General features: G+C 56.4%; 1 protein-coding gene across 4 annotated transcripts in view; it reads left to right on the top strand.

The window, feature by feature from the left end:
• Positions 1 to 14,720, top strand: part of TRAF3 (TNF receptor associated factor 3) — a 101,756-nt gene extending 87,036 nt beyond the window's left edge. For all 4 annotated transcript variants that reach the window (XM_087818081.1, XM_087818090.1, XM_087818096.1 and 1 more), the window contains exons 10-12: positions 3,552 to 3,692; positions 8,479 to 8,653; positions 9,443 to 14,720. In XM_087818081.1, coding sequence (XP_087674207.1) covers positions 3,552 to 3,692; positions 8,479 to 8,653; positions 9,443 to 10,014 — 888 coding nt within the window. In that variant the 3' untranslated portion in view covers positions 10,015 to 14,720. The remainder of the gene's footprint in view (positions 1 to 3,551; positions 3,693 to 8,478; positions 8,654 to 9,442) is intronic.
• Positions 14,721 to 15,894: the final 1,174 nt, after the last annotated feature.

Here is a 15,894-nt window from a genome sequence, read left to right as displayed (position 1 = left end):
AGGAGGGAGGGAGGGGACACATCAACTGGTTGCTTCCACGGCCACCCTGACCCGGGCTGGAAACGAACCTGCAGCCCAGGTACGTGCCCTTGGCTGGGAATCGAACCCTTGACCCTCGGTGTGCGGGCCGACGCGCCAGCCACCGGGCCACACCAGCCAGGGCTGCTCCGTCTTTCAGTTGTAAGCAAGTATGTGTGCTTTTTAGAAATCACATGTGGTTATCTGAGCTTTGCTCTGGGATGGGGATGGTCGCACTGCAGACCTCCCCCTCCTGTAAGTGAAGCCGTACTGGACGCCAGGCCCATTCCTTTCTGCATTGGTCACAGCTGCAGCCAATTGGAGCAGTCAGGACAAAGGACCACACAGCCCAAATCCTTACCCTCTGGCCCTTCCAGAAAATGTGCCAGCCCCCAACCCAGGAGGGATTCTCCATGTCAACTCTGCTCCACTGACTTCTCAGCTGGCACGTGGGAGGTGGGCACTGAGCAGGTCCCCTCCCCAGGCACTCATTCACCCCGGCTGCCCTTCAGGGGCTAGTTGGGGGCTCAACTGTCAGCAGCCCTTTCTGGGGAGCTGGTTCGTGGGGTGCTGTTGGGCCAGGCCTTCTCTTCAGAGGGGAAGGTGAGAACCTCTGAGCGTTGATGGAGGAGTTGTCGTAGGATCTCTCCATACAGCTTATTTATAAAAGTAAAAACCAGACGCCGGGCTCACTCGCATTGAGAATGGCAGGGGGAGCCCTGCACGGGCAGAGCAGCTGGGCCGGCCTCGTTTCGAGTGCAGTTAAATCCAGGTGATTTAAAATATTCATGTTCTTGAAAGAGTCTGAGATTTTAAATCAGAATATTTTATTAAATCTTAAAGCAGTGTTTCAATATAAACACTTAAGGTGAAGATACATGAAGCAGAAGGAGGAGCCGTTTATCGTGTGGTAAACGCTGTCAGGAGTCACGTGTGATGTCCCGTCAGCTTCGGGGTTTGTGCTGTGTTCACAGCAGTTTCCTAGAAGTCTTTTCTTTGAAGACTGTTCTGTTTCTGCCTTTTCATAAATTATAGGCAGAGGCCTCAGGGCGTTAGTCGCTCATAGATGTTGCTTCTCATTCATTTAAAAGGTTCTTCCTTTCATGAAAATGAAATTGGTTTACTCCAGCTACACTGGCTACATCCGAGGTGGTGGCTGTCCAGCGCCACCATCACAGGAGGTGCAGTCCCCCAGGTGGCTCCGGGCCGAGACCTGCAGGGCGCCTAGAGGTCCCTCCCATCAGTGCCTTCTCCCTCACCTGGGCAGAGTCCCCTTACAGAGAAGAGTCTCATCACTGGGGACCCGGGACGTGCCAGAGTGGCCTGCACCCAGCCCACGGCAGCCTCACTGCAGATGCCTCACTTGTTGTCACTGGCCGGCCACGCCCAGTGTCTGCAGTGCAACGGGTGCCACTCGGGCACACTAGAGGCACCAGTCTCCTTGGGTGCTGCTCAGGGATCCATCCCCCAACTCGGTCCGTCTGAGTGGGCCCTTTCCAGCCCCCCATTCTCCCCCCTCCTCCCCACCCCAGCTGTCAGGCTCTGGCCGGCTGACCTCAGCCCCATGCAGTCTTGTCTGTGCTCTTTCTCTTCACTGGGCCCAAAGTAGAGGCTGGACCCAAATGGAGATGCTTGTAATTTCTTTTTTTTTTTAAATATATCTTTATTGATTTCCGAGAGAGGAAGGGAGAGGGTGAGAGAGAGACAGAAACATCAATGATGAGAGTCACTGATCAAGCCCACATCCGGGGCATGTGCCCTGACCGGGAATCGAACCCTGATTGCCTGGATCCCAGGGTCGACGCTCAACCGCTGAGCCACTCCCGGCTGGGCGATACTTGTAATTTCTTACAGAGGATTTTCTCCTCAGTGTAGATGATTCAGCAGGAATCTTTATCTCTAAGAACTGACCCAAATGTGAAGACCAGTCTTTCTGGTCTTCACATTTGTGGTCAAACTATAGAAAATGTTTTGTAAAATCTGAACTTGAAAGCACCATCCACATCTTCTGCTGCAGGAGGCTCAGGAACAGGGAAGTGTAGCTGCTTCCAGCACAGGCTGGGGTGGGGATGATCTCCAGGGGGGACAACCTCGAGAGGGAGGGGATGTGCTCGGAAGGATGAGGGCCTGTTCACCTGTTGTGTGGGTTATTACCTGTCAGGTCGACCTTGTGCGTGACGTCTACCTGATGGACGAGTGGAAGTGGGTCTGCAGGCACAAGGCTGGGTTCTTCTAATAAAATATGTAAATAAATAGCAATAGGTTTGAATCAGGGAAGCCCCTCAGTAAAGGAATCAGAGTTTGACTCACACAGGGCCATTCTCTGACGTGAGACTGAGCATCCCCAGGTAGCGATTTGCTGCAGAAAAAGTCGCCGCAATTCTTAGAGATACAAGATTTTTATGAGAAGGGTTGGTGTGTGCTCGGGATCTGTTTTGGTGAGAGAGTAAAGAGCGAGCCTGGGACTTGTTTCCACCTGTGCTAGCCGGAGAGGAGTGCCCTGTAACCTCAAGAAAGGACGTCTGTGTTGGTTATTTGTTAAGGGGACACTTTCGGGAATCAGTTCTCATCACCCGATTTTGCTCTGAGATGCTCTCGGGCCGTCACCCCTGTGACATCACCACGGTCCTCCGGCATGGGTAGCATTCCAGCCGTGGGAGTGCGCAGCGGCTTCCACCTGGCAGCCACGCCCGCTCCCGCGGAGACACCTGGGGGAAGGCGGCCTTTCGGGGCCAGCTGCCCCATACAGAAATCTCACGGCGAAGCCCTGAAGGAGTTGCCCTCTGATCCTCACCCCGGGTGCCTTAGGCCCATCTAAGTTGGCTCTTGGGAGCTAATTGTTTCTCAGAAAGAGATTTTGAAAAAGTCGAAGGTGGGCTTGGGCCTGCCTTGGACTGACAAGGCCTTGCAGGTGAGTGCGCCGAGCTCGTGGAGGCCGCGGCCCGTGTCTCTGTCTTTTTCTGTTCTCATCGGGCTTCCTCCTTGTGTTGGGAGAGTTTCAGAGTGTAGAGTATAGCCCAGTGGTAGATGTGAAATAGTTTAGTGGGCTGTAACTAGCATTTTTTTTTTAAGCAAAAACAGAATAAAATATAAAATATCAAGATGTGTTGTGAGTGATGAGCACAAGGGTGGTTTGTGACACCTGCTTTTTAGGTGCACTCACGCATGCACACACGTGACAGATGGGTGACATGTGAGAGTGTGTGTCCTGGTCAGAGTTTAAAAGCCTGTCTGGTAAAAGATTTATTCGTTTTCAGCAAAGCCTGGGAAACGCCCCGTTCACTGGAAGTTCAGCGGCTGCAGTTCGCCTCATCTCGTTTAATTACCCGGAGAGATGCCGAGAGGAGCAGTGTGTGGGGTTCCCTGTTTAGTTACCAGAGCTTCCGTTTCCTGTGTGAAGGGATTTTTTATTTCTGGGACTCCTTCCAGTGACCTAAGAAGCGGCCTATATTGTGGAAATTTAATTATCGTAACTGTTATTAATTAAATTAAAACCACATTTTGTTTGCTTAATTGAAGAATTTCTTTCCCAGGTGTCCTTGCTGCAGAATGAAAGTGTGGAAAAAAACAAGAGTATACAGAGTCTGCACAATCAGATATGCAGCTTTGAAATCGAAATTGAGAGACAAAAGGAGATGCTGCGAAATAACGAATCCAAAATACTTCATTTACAGGTAGGAGGCTTAGGACTGTGGCTGGATGAGAGGGTGGAGGAGCACGTCCCAGGACGGTGTGAGCAAGAGCCCCGACCCTTGTCAGAGGGAGGTGCTGGGTCTCCCTTGCTGCCTGGACCAGCGCGGGCCCAGCCAGGGCTCTTGCCCTCCTTTCCCCTCTCTCTGTGCCTTTGATCCGCTGTTGGTGCAACAAGCCTTAAAGCCCGTGATTTTAAAAATTAGCTGTTTTTATTATTATTTAAGGTTTCATATTGTTCATGAGTAGTTATGTATAAAGTTCCACTTCCTAAAGTGAAGTGAAGCCAGACTCTTGTCCCCAATTTTCCAGTGGCCCACATACTCCCTTGGATCCAGCCCTTTGCTGCTCTGGAGGCGGTCATGCGATGGGCCTGGGTACAGTGTTGCTCCTCGCCTGTTACAGACGCAGGTCTCCCCCGTCCTGTCAGCGTGTTGCCTTTGTGGCTGCTGTCTGCGCAGCCGTTTGCTCCCACTCTGGTTAGTCATAGTAACTCCAGGACACTGCCAAGTGGTTTTTAGTGCTTGTACGTAGGGTGTTTCCCTAAATTACCTGGAAAAGAGAATCTTCCTCATAGCTCAGTCACAGCACCTTTAGGAATGCCTTTCCCCCCATTTTAACATTGGAGACTAGTCATAGTGCCTCAGGGTTACACAGGGATTTATTACGTTAACTTCGTTTGTACTGAACTTTGAGAGATGAGGAAGAACACAGTGAAATATTAGGTTGTATTAGGGAAGATACAAGTCCTTAGTGTTGAATACGCCAGAAAGTACAGCGTCTCGTAAAACACCAACAAGCCTCTTGCAGAAAGTCCTGACGTTTTGCTGAGGCCCCGGAGACGGTGGTCAGGGCGTCCCCACGGGCCTGTCCCCACCAGCCCTCACCTACCTGGGGAGCAGGGGAGCCGTTTGCTGCAGATGGAGCTGCTGTGTTTGACCTGGGGCTCAGGGCTCATGGGAAGGCCGAGGAAATTACCACTTGTTAAAAATATCAACCGCTGAAGAAAGAACAGATGAGTAGTGGGATCGTGTATAACAAAAGCGTGGGAGCCTAATAACAAGGTCACAGATGCCCTCATCTGCAACCTCCAGACTCCCTCTGCACTCACTTCCTCTAATCCCACTGAGGAAAGTTGGGATTTTGTTACTTTTCTGTAGAGCTAATAGTTCTACTGTGTGTGGTTTATAGTTTAAAACTTTGTGATTGAATAGACCCATGAGATCTAAGAAGGGAGAAGCCAGGTTGCAGGGCTGCGAGGTGAGAGGGTTAGGGTTAGGGTTAGGGTGGGGCTAGGGTTAGGGTAGGGTTACGATTAGGGTTATAGTTAGGATTGCGGTTAGGGTTAGGGGTAGAGTTAGGGTTGGAGCTTGTTCGTGTCCTCCAGAGAGAGGACCATGGGGGAGACAGGCTGTATTTGCACAGGACTCCAACCCAACTGGAGGTTCAGCTCATGATCTCCTGGGCTTCAGGCCCTAAAACCTGCTGAGGCTGAGGCAGAACCCAGTCCCTGGAGGTTCAGGTAGAATCCAGCCGGGAGAGACAGTGGAACTCTGACCCCACCGGGAGGTGGCTGGTGGTTGGCCAGGAGGAGAGAGGCTCTGACTGTCCTTTCTTTAGAAACCCCCGAGGCCGCAGGCCTGCTGTCGAGCTCTGAGGGAGGCGCTTCCTCCCTGTCCCTGCAGGCCCCCCACCCGCAGCCCAGCCTGGCACAGACATGCACCTGTGTTATTTCCTTCCTCAGCGCAGAACCCTTCCAGCTGCCCAGAGAAGAGTTTGTCTTAAACGTTATACTGTGGCCAGAAACCCTTATAGAACTGGCCACTGTGTCACCTGACTCCTCAGCACAGAGGAATAGGTCTCCCCCACCTGCCGTTCCTGACTGGCTCCCCTCAGAGAGGGTGTCAGTGCCACCTTCTCCAGGGAGCCTTGCCCACCCCCACCCTTCTCGGTGCTCCCAGCCCTGTGCATCAGAACCCCCACCCCCCGGCGATGACAGGCATGTCACACTCTGTACGGTCTCCTTCCTGGTCTGATTCTCCCGTGGACCCTAAAATCTTGAAGGCACCAGCAGCGCATCTGAGCACAGGGCTCCCACTGGCCCTGGACACACGGATGGCGTGCAGTCAGACAGTCAAGACAAGTCAGGGAGTGGAAGTTGAGAGTGTCAGCTTTGTTGGCCCAGGAAGGGTAGTTCCTTAATATTTGACTTTTTAAACCTCTTTCCTGATTAGAAAGGCAGCCTGGGTGTGCACTTAGGGCCAACGTCCCGTTATCAGGAGGGCCTAGGGAGGACCCATGGCTCTGGTGGCCTCAGGTCTGCGGGAAGGACGTGGAGCATGCTCCAGGCCATGAGCACTACCTGCACTGTCTCGTGGATCCCCTGGGGCGAATGGTGCGGGGAGACAGATGAGGCAGGTGCATTAGCTCTAGAGTGTGCTGTGCCGGCCAGAAGCCGGTGCTCTGAGAGCAGGACCTGCCCTGGCTTATTACGTGGTGTGTGGTCTGCGCCGGTGTCTCAGCTCCTGAACTAGTTTCTCCTGATAAAGTCCCACACCTGCTTTTAAGGTTTATTCTTATGAGAACACTGCATGGCTGAGGGGAGACTGCTCCTCAGGATGACATCACCATTGCTGTGTCTGCAGAGAAAGCTTGGATTAGGCCTGCGCTCTGCTTCGAAACAGTGCCGCTACACAGATGAAAGGTCACTTAAAAATAGCAGTTCCCTCGCTGTGTGGAGCTCCTTATACCTGATTTGGTTGAGCCCCATCTGTGTGAGTATGTGTCTGAGTGGATGTGTGTGCCCGTGCACGTGTGTGCGTGTGTGTGCTGGTGTGTGTGTGCGTGTGTGTGCTGGTGTGCGTGTGTGTGTGCGTGTGTGCTGGTGTGCATGTGCGTGCGTGTGTGCTGGTGTGCATGTGTGTGTGCGTGCTGGTGTGCGTGTGTGTGCGTGTGTGCATGTGTGTGCTGGTGTGTGCGTGTGTGTGCTGGTGTGTGCGTGTGTGTGCTGGTGTGCATGTGTGTGCTGGTGTGCATGGGTGTGTGTGCTGGTGTGCATGGGTGTGTGCGTGTGTGCTGGTGTGCGTGTGTGTGCTGGTGTGCATGTGTGTGTGTGCGTGTGTGCTGGTGTGCATGTGTGTGTGCATGGCCGCCTGCCCCTGCGCCCACGTGCTGGCTCCGTGGTCCTGGGAGGGAGCCAGGGCCTTGTTGTCAGTACCTTAGCTCATTGTTCAGACTCCACTGTTCTGTCCCTGAGGTGACCACATGCCTGCAGGCCGCTGCCCCAGGCACCCGTCAGTCAGGGAGGGGGCAGCTCAGTGTCACCCTTTTTTCACCTGGGCTGGAGGGGGTGGGTGCAGGAGGCTCCAAGTGACTGGGGCTTGTCCTGGGCCTCGCGGCAGCTCCTGGCTCCCTCCGGGCCTCACTCAGGACTGTCACGGTTGCCACGGGTCTCGTTCACTCCCCTTTGTAACCCTCGTGTCCCTGTTGAGTCAGGTGCCGCTTCAGTAGGGAGAGCCCATGGGAACAGTTAGTTTACCAGGAGCACCTCTGGGTCTGATGCTCGTCTGTGGAGGGTGCTGGGCCCAGAAGGCAGACTTGGGGACTGGTGAGATGTGCCTCCAGCCGAGTGCATTTAGAAGTAAATCACAGGGCCCCCCTCAGCGCAGCTGCCCTCCAGCAGGGCCGCCTTCACTGCTTCAGTGTCAGCTGAGGCCAGGCCTTGGAAGAGAAGGAGGAGCACCGTGCTTCTACCCAGAACGTGATCCAGACCGGCCACACCTGCTCCTCACAGTGGGCGACAGCCCCCAAGGTTTAAAAATAGTCTCTCGAAAGGAGAAGTGAGCTTGGCCCCGCCCCACCCCCTAGTTTAACGGGGTGCACTGCCCAGCCTCCGCAGGCTTCGTTTCACAAATGCAAATTCTTTTCAGAGTGAAAATCTTTAGGTCCCAGCTTCGTCTCGTCTAGGCAGTGGGCAGGCTGGCCCTTCAGAACAGGCGGGCACCACAGTTGGACTGTTGTCTCCTCCCTCCAGTCCCTGTTAGAGATGTAAATGGTCTGTGTGTTTCTGGGAGAAAGATTTTCTGAATTATCTAAATTAAAATAGCACCAAGTCCACCTCGCTGTGGACAGCACGTGGGGACCAGCAGTTCCTGTGGCCTGACAGGCACGCGGCACTGAGCACAGAGCAGTGGCGGAAGCAACCCCTGCCCACCCACCTGCCTAGGCTTTGGCCCCCTGGCTTCACCCAGGGTCTAAGGAACCCACCCCAGGGCCCTTCCCTGCTGCTGGCCCTGTGCAGACGCTTGGGTCTCTGGAGCAGGTGGCACGGTGGTGGCGGTTCTCCCGGAGCCCAGGCAGGATTCTGGGTGCTCTCTGCAGCTATAGAGACAGGGCGGCTCCCAGCCCTGGGCCTGGCAGCCAGTTCAGAGGCCTACGTTGCTTGGCCCCTGCAGATGGCGTGAGCTTTTAGGGACACCGCCCCGATGGGTGTCCCTCCAGCATCCTGAACCTGAGACTCTAGGACAGAGTGATTTGGGGCTGCCTGCCCTGCCTCTTGTGCCTTGGGTTCCTCCTCTGGGAAGTAGGGATCCTCGTTACCTACGTGCCTGAGATACACGGGGTGTCAGATGAGATGCCTGTGTGGGCAGGTGTGGGGCTGTGGGCTGGCCCTGCTGCCTGCCCCGCCCTGACGCAGTTTCCGATGGCACTGGCCCAGCATTTCCAAGGTTCTCACTGTGTTTTGCTTTTTCGATGCCTTTGATTTGGAAGCGAGTGATTGACAGCCAAGCAGAGAAGCTGAAAGAGCTGGACAAAGAGATCCGCCCCTTCCGGCAGAGCTGGGAGGAAGCAGATAGCATGAAGAGCAGCGTGGAGTCTCTGCAGAACCGTGTGACTGAGCTGGAGAGTGTGGACAAAAGCTCAGGGCAGGCAGCCCGGAACACAGGTGCGGGTGGGTGGGTGGGTAGGGCTGGGGCCGGTCTGGGGGGACCTGGGACAGGTGACATGCCTCCTGGACGACTCCTGCGACCCCAGGTATGTGCTGTTGCTCGGACTCGTGGGGTAGGCAGCCCACTCAGCCCATGGTGCCCCAGAGCAGGACTTCCCAGATACAAGTGTGGCATGTGCCCAGGGGGCAGGCTTCAGGCTGAGGTGCCCTTGGCAGAAAGAAATGGGTCCCGAGGACTTGTTCCCTCCCTGCGAGGCCTGTGGGCTGGGTGCCAGGTGGAGGGCAGGGCCTGCTGGTTGGGTGCTCATGAAGGCCCAGGGAGCAAAGGGTGACAAGCAGGTGAGGTGAGACACCAACAGCTCAGCCCAGGTGTCTGATACCTGGCAGTGTTCTGGGCCTGACCGTGGGGGCTGAAGAAATACTCTGAATGTTTATGTGAAAGGATTCATGATGAGAGGAACATGGGGTTGGGTTAAGCAGCTGACACTCAGGGCACAGCCGACCCCGAGCCTCAGGCTGGAAGGCACGAGTGCTCCATCCAGCCCCCAGCAGGGCTCCCTGTCGTGGATGCCGCCGTGAGGTGCTCAGGACCCCACGCTGGTGGTCTCAGCAGCGGTCGCTGTGGGTGCCCAGGGGTCCAAGGCCCACATCGGGATGTCTGTGTAGTGGTTGTCCCTTGCCAGCCGGGAGCCCTGGTGATTTCTTGTGCTCAGTGCAGATGCTGGTGAGGGCCGGCTCCCCGCTTTCTGGTCCCCACTGACTCCGCCCCCTCTCCTCGCCCGCCAGGCCTGCTGGAGTCCCAGCTGAGCCGGCACGACCAGATGCTGAGTGTGCACGACATCCGCCTGGCAGACATGGACCTGCGCTTCCAGGTGCTGGAGACAGCCAGCTACAACGGGGTGCTCATCTGGAAGATCCGGGACTACAAGCGGCGGAAGCAGGAGGCCGTCATGGGGAAGACGCTGTCCTTGTACAGCCAGCCCTTCTACACGGGCTACTTTGGCTACAAGATGTGCGCCCGCGTCTACCTGAATGGGGACGGCATGGGGAAGGGGACGCACCTGTCGCTCTTCTTCGTGATCATGCGCGGAGAGTATGACGCTCTGCTTCCCTGGCCCTTCAAGCAGAAAGTGACGCTTATGCTCATGGACCAGGGCTCCTCTCGGCGGCACTTGGGCGACGCATTCAAGCCCGACCCCAACAGCAGCAGCTTCAAGAAGCCCACCGGGGAGATGAACATCGCCTCTGGCTGCCCGGTCTTCGTGGCCCAGACTGTGCTTGAAAACGGGACGTATATCAAAGATGACACCATTTTTATTAAAGTCATAGTGGATACGTCGGACCTGCCTGATCCCTGACGAGTCTCCGGGGAGATGGATTGAGCAGAAGGCAACTCCTCTGGGGGGCTTTGAACCGCTGTCTCCACCAAGGTCCTCGCTCAGAAAAGGACCTTGTGGGACGGAGGAAGTGGCAGGAGGCGGCCGCGGGCCGGCAGGAGGAGCCAGTGAGGGGACGTTTCCTAATAGACTAGCACATTTCACCGAAGAATTATTTATCCTTCGACGAGATAAATACTGCTTTCAGAGAAGGTCTTCATGTTCATTTTTAAAGATCTCATTAAGGAGGAAAACATATGCTAAAAACAGAACCGTGACTCTTCCTGAAACTTGAACACACAGAAAACACCCCCCCATGCACACCCCGGGGCTAGCTGGACACGTCAGCATGTTAAGTAAAAGAGGAGTTTATGAAATAATCATGCAGTTCTGATATATTCGTTCTAAAACCCAAGAGTGCAATCTTGTTTCAAATACAGCATATTGTCTATTTTGAAGGCCTCACCTGGTCTCTGTTTTAATAATTTGTTTGTCAGAAGACCCCGGATGCATCTCTGTCTTTTCTGGAAGTCGCTAAATTCAGAATCACTTTTTAATTTAAAGTTCTAAGATAATTGTTACTGCAGACATTTTATTTTAAAACAATAGACTTATATTTCTTGGAAGAAAATGTAAAATATCAAACACTGGTTATCACTTGTGATAGGAAAGCAAACCTTCAACCTGTCATTTCTCGTTAGAAATGTAAACCTTCGATTCCTGTTGTAGTGAGTGACACTACTTCAGATTATTACGAGAGGAACCGCTCATGGATGCTGTGCATCATCTCAGGTTTATACTTGTTTTCACCCTAAAATAGGGCATTCGTTGAACTTTGGAGTTCTGAACAAACCCTGCAGGTTTTTAAATTGTGTCCCACGAGTCCCAACAAGGTCTCGGCCACTGACGGCTCCGGCGCTCGGCGCCCGGTGTGCGGGTGGGGGGGACTGTGCCGAGGCGGCCACAGCAGGCGTCCCTTCATTCTGTCATTGCTGCATCTGTCACGACCTCCGAAAGCAACATCCTTGTGTAGAGATGGTGGCATCTGTACCTGTGCCTTAGCCGCGCACGCTGCTTCCCGACCCGGCCCGAGCCCTGTGTTCTCTGTGACTCTAGGCGGCGACCGTGTGACCAGGCTTCCTCACGACCACTCGCTCTGTCTCTCCCCGCCCCCGGGCAGCTCCGTCTTTGGCTTCTGGGGCCCCCCTGGTTAGTTACCACTAATTATCGCAGATCCCAAATCTCTCGGCCCCAAGGGTGAGCGGCCTGGCCCAGGCACAGGCGTGGCCCCCTCCAGCGGCACCCGCGAGCATTCCAGAGACCGCTGCCCTGGGGGCTGCGCAGGCTGACCCGCGGCCTCTGGTGCCACCCCCGCCCTCGGGAAGGGTGGCCTCAGGGCCCGTGGGCCCAGTCTGCTCCACCTCGCCGGCATTTTCTCAACTCACTGTTTACCTTCTCTCAATGGTCCAACTGTGATTAGAAGCCGGAGCCCTGCCTCCCGTGCCCCTCTGCTATGCACCATGCTTCATGGGTGCTCTAACCACCGACGGGTGCTACACGTGACGGGTGCTTTGTAGGCACGACCAGTGCGTGACCCACCGCATCCGTGCCCTCATCCAAAAGCCGCGCCCACCCCCGGCCAGCTGGGCCGCGCACTCAGACTGCCGCCTGCCCCTGGGCTCCACGGTTGCGCGGGGACAGCGGGGTGGGTGCCGGGGCCCCCCGTGTCTCTGGTGCTGCTGTCCGCCCTGGGCGTGCCTTCGCCCCAGTGCCTGCGGGAAGCGCCCTCTTTGCACACGGCCCCGGGCTTCCGTGGTGACCTCTGGGGTTACGATGCTCAGCTGTCTTCATCTTCTCTCCTGTCTCCACTCCCAGGACGGTTCTAAGGGCCAGTGTCACCCGTCGGGAGTTGGTGTCCCCACTCACAGAAGAGGGACCTCGAGCAGGTGCCGCTCCCTCAGAGGCGTCCCCGCCCCCAGGCCTCGCCTGGTCCTACCCTGCAGTCCCTACCTGGCCTCAGGCAGCTTCCCGAGGTCAGGGTTACCAACAGGGACATCCCTGCGACGTCCAGTTCTCTAACAGATTTAGAATAAGCAGCATCTTGGTCTGGCCAAAAAGAAAAACAAAAGCTAATCTTTTTCCCTCTCTCCCTGGGTTGAAGTGCTGTTGGGGGTGGGTCGGGGAAGCATCTGTCCTGGTGGGGGGCTTGCCCCTGGCGGGGAACAAAGGGCCGCCCCTCCTCCTCCCGTGGAGCCCATAGGACATGGCTTTGGTAGCTGGGAATTGGCTGTGATGTGGCTGTGATGTGTGGGAGCGTCATCCTGGTTGCAGTTGGTGGCACCGGGGGTTGTGGCCTCGTGCCCACTGTTGTGCGCACACCTGTTGGGTGCTTGGGCCGTCGGAAAGCCGCCCCCTGGCTCCCTGCTCCTCCTGGCCTCTGGTGCTGGCCCTGCGGCCGAGGCCTGACCACTGGTCCTGGAGCATCCCTTCCCCTCACGGTCCGGCAGCAAGTACAGGTGTCCGATGTGGTGTGATTGGGTGCACTTTCCCGTTTACTAAGAGTGACAAAGTTCCGCACAGGACAAAAGTTCTGATACTTTAGAGAAACCGACTCTCTCGACTTCCCCGTGGCCTCGTGCTGCAGTGAAGGTGCGTGGGTACAGGGGCTGGCAGTGGGGTCCACGTGCCCCTGAGGGCTGTGACCTGGCTGAGGCCCACTGCCCAGGCCTTTTTTACAAGCGGGTCTTACATTCCCTGGGCTTCACAGGTAATAGGGTAGCGTAGGAATGTGTGCGAGTCCTCAGACCTGCTGGAGGAGAGGGTGGCACTAACCCCTGGGCGAGGCTTTGCGCTCACTGCCGAGGACAGGAGGGGCATGGTGACAGCTGCTGTCAGGACCCCAGTTCCCAGCCACCTGGTGCCCCTGGCACCCCTGATGCAGCGGCTCCTTCCTGCCCTGTGACCCCAGAGGGCTGTGGCGGGAAAGCCTGCCCTCCCTGCTGGCCGCCTCCACCAGGCCTTCAGCTGCCAGCGGGTTCCAGTGGTCTCAGGCAGATCTGACGCCTCCAAGGCTTCTCCTGGACCACAGGGGACAGCCAGCCTGTCTCCTCCAGGGTCCTCAGCTGCCCGGGGTCGAGCCCCATGCCCCAGTTGACACCTATGGTCGTCACCAGCAGCACCCCTTCACTCTTGGTGGCGGTCCCCCGTGGCTGGCCCAGCACCCTGCAGCAGGGGGACAACATCGGCAGATGAAAGGGTGTCTGGATGGACCCTTAAACAGCCGGTCCTGAGGTGGGTCATCCCTCATCCGGCTAAGGGGAGCGGGGAGATAGGCAGGACCCCAACTCACACCCTGGGGCCCAGTGCCTGCAGCAGCCAGGCCCCCAGCCCCTGTCCCCCAGCACTGAGGGAGTGAGGCCTGTGCTGTCATCCTGGGCCTCACAGACGTGTCCAGCCCCAGCACCTCGCTGTCTTCCCGGGGCAGGGCCGAGGCTCAAAGCGTGTCCCCCTGCCCAGGGTGACTCGTGCTGGACAGGGCTGGGCAGGGCTGTGAGTCCTGGTTTTTACTTCTAGACCAGATCTTTATTGGGCTGCAGAGGTGAGCTGGGGGCTCCAGCGGCCCCTTTGCACTTGTGAGTGTTGGTGATGAGGGAGAGGTCCGCCACCCAGATTGACTTCCCAGCCGAGACCGTGGTTCTGTCTTCCGTTGGCCAGTCTCAGTAGTTGCGGTTTCTCCAAAGTGAACCATGTCCACCAGGCCCGGGTCAGGGGAGGCCAGCGTGAGGCTCCAGTTACGGCAGGTGACCCGGTCGTCACTCCTGCGTGTTGGGGCCGTGCTGGCTGTCACCGGGGAGCCAGGCTCAGTGGGGAAGGGGGCGAGGCCGAGGCCTCCTGGGGCATGCGCCCCTGCCCCGGGGGTGAGGGCTCCGTGCATTTCATCCTCTCGCTGCTCCCCCGTCCGCAGCCTGTGTTGTGAGCTTGCCGAGGCGGCGGACGCCCGGGACGGCTGCAGCTGCGGCTGCGGGGTTGGCTCCGTAACTCAGTCCCCTTAGACAAGGAAGGTGACCTTCAACAGCAAACCCAGTGACCTAATTGGCAACCACAAACTCGTCGTATTCCCAAGGGTTTCTACAAGAGTCCTCTGTAGGAACCCCTGTGACCAGGAAGTGTGTAAATCCAGGCACACGACTGCGAAACGTTTCAGAATCGCACTCTTTCCCGGCACACCTCTCCGTCCAGTTCTTACCCAAAACAAAGACCAAAGAAGGCCGATCTCTCATTTGACTCTATTTAATCTGCCTGTTTCACAAACCGCCGTCCGCGGTGACCGCTCGCTGTGAGGACCCATCTTGACGGTGCAAGTGAGTGTGACGACCAGTGATTCACGTCTGTTTTTCTGCTCTTCTAAGAAAACAACAACAACAACAAGACCGTGTGAGTTATTGCTCAGCAATAATCATGTTGTTCATCCGCGTTAATAACATGTCTGATTTTCTGATAGCATTATTATGTTTTATATTTTTGTTTACTGTACATTGTGTGTGGTTTTATTTGGTATTTATTTGTGTTTTGAGGTCTTGCAATGTGTTTGTGTTCCTGATGCTAATAACTAAAGTTTGTAAGAGTATAGAATGCAAAACTGAAATGCTGAACTGTCTTATTAGAGGAAAATAAACCTGACTAAGGACTCTCTGTTTCTTCACACTGTCTTGCAGGCGTGGGCAGCGGCCGCCTGGGCGTGGCCCTGGGCGTGGGCGTGGGCGTGGTCTCACTGCTGCGGGGTCTGGGCAGCAACCTCAGAAGGGCCCACACTGGGTTCAATGCTCTGTTTTCACCACCCTGAAATTAAGTTTTTAAAAAGGGGTCCTGCGTGCTCAGCTTGCCCCGCATCCTGCGGGCTGTGTAGCCAGTCCTGCCCCTGGCCACCTGGCTGGCCTTTCAAGTGATGGCTCTGACCTTGAGTCCTGGGGCCAGTGACCAGCAGCCACACTGTGGCCTGGTCCATAGCAAGCAAGGTGACCCTCACCCTCCCAGAGGCCAAGCAGGGCCTCAGATCTGGGATCCTGTCCCACTTCCCACTCTTGCTGTGGGACTTCGGGCTCTCCGAGCCTCAGTTTCCTCATATCAGGTGGAAGGACGGCACCAGCCCCCTTTCTGAAATGGGGTGGTTATTAAAAAGCCATCCGCTGCTGACATCAGGTGGTGTAGGGGCTGCTGGAGATGCCGGCCTCGCGTTTCTCTAGGTGATCCTGTGAGTCCTGCCCAGCAGGAGAAAGCTTGCATCTCCCTTGAGCTTCCCCGAAATTATTGGGGGTGGGGGCTGCTTTCCAGCCTAGTACAAAGACCCTGGGAGCTGCCCAGCCCCCCCACTGCCCCTGCTCCTCCAGGTGTCACCACCGCAGCCCCGCTCGGCACTGGAGTGCCATGTTCACCCCCCTTCTCCAAGTCACAGCATCGGCCTCCGCCCACAGTAGGAAGGGGCACCCAGGAATGAACCCCCAGAAGCCACTCCGGCCCGGAGTCCAGGGCCTGGCACGGACTTCTCAGGGCTCACCTCTGTCCAGCAGCCACACTGCTCCTGCCACCCCTATGCTCGCAGGCCCACTCGAGAGTCTTCCCCACCCCAGCCCTGCAGCCCTGCAGAGTATCCCACCACAGGGCCGGGGACCCCAGCCTCGCCTGACACAGGAGCTGCTCAGAGAAGGGGGCACAGCCCCATTGTTCCCTCTTTCTGGGGGTCCCAAGTCCACTCACCCCTCACACTCCACCTTCCTGGGCAGGCGTTCCGACCTCAGCCTTAACCACACCAGGGACGGACACGGAGTGGCACCCTTGGTGGCCCAGAGCCTGCCTGGTGCAGAT

The sequence above is a fragment of the Miniopterus natalensis genome, chromosome 1, assembly GCF_054644295.1.
Source record: "Miniopterus natalensis isolate mMinNat1 chromosome 1, mMinNat1.hap1, whole genome shotgun sequence".
NCBI classification, from domain to species: Eukaryota; Metazoa; Chordata; class Mammalia; order Chiroptera; family Miniopteridae; genus Miniopterus; species Miniopterus natalensis.
Note: the sequence above shows the minus strand (reverse complement) of the source record. Positions and strands in the feature narration are given on the sequence as shown.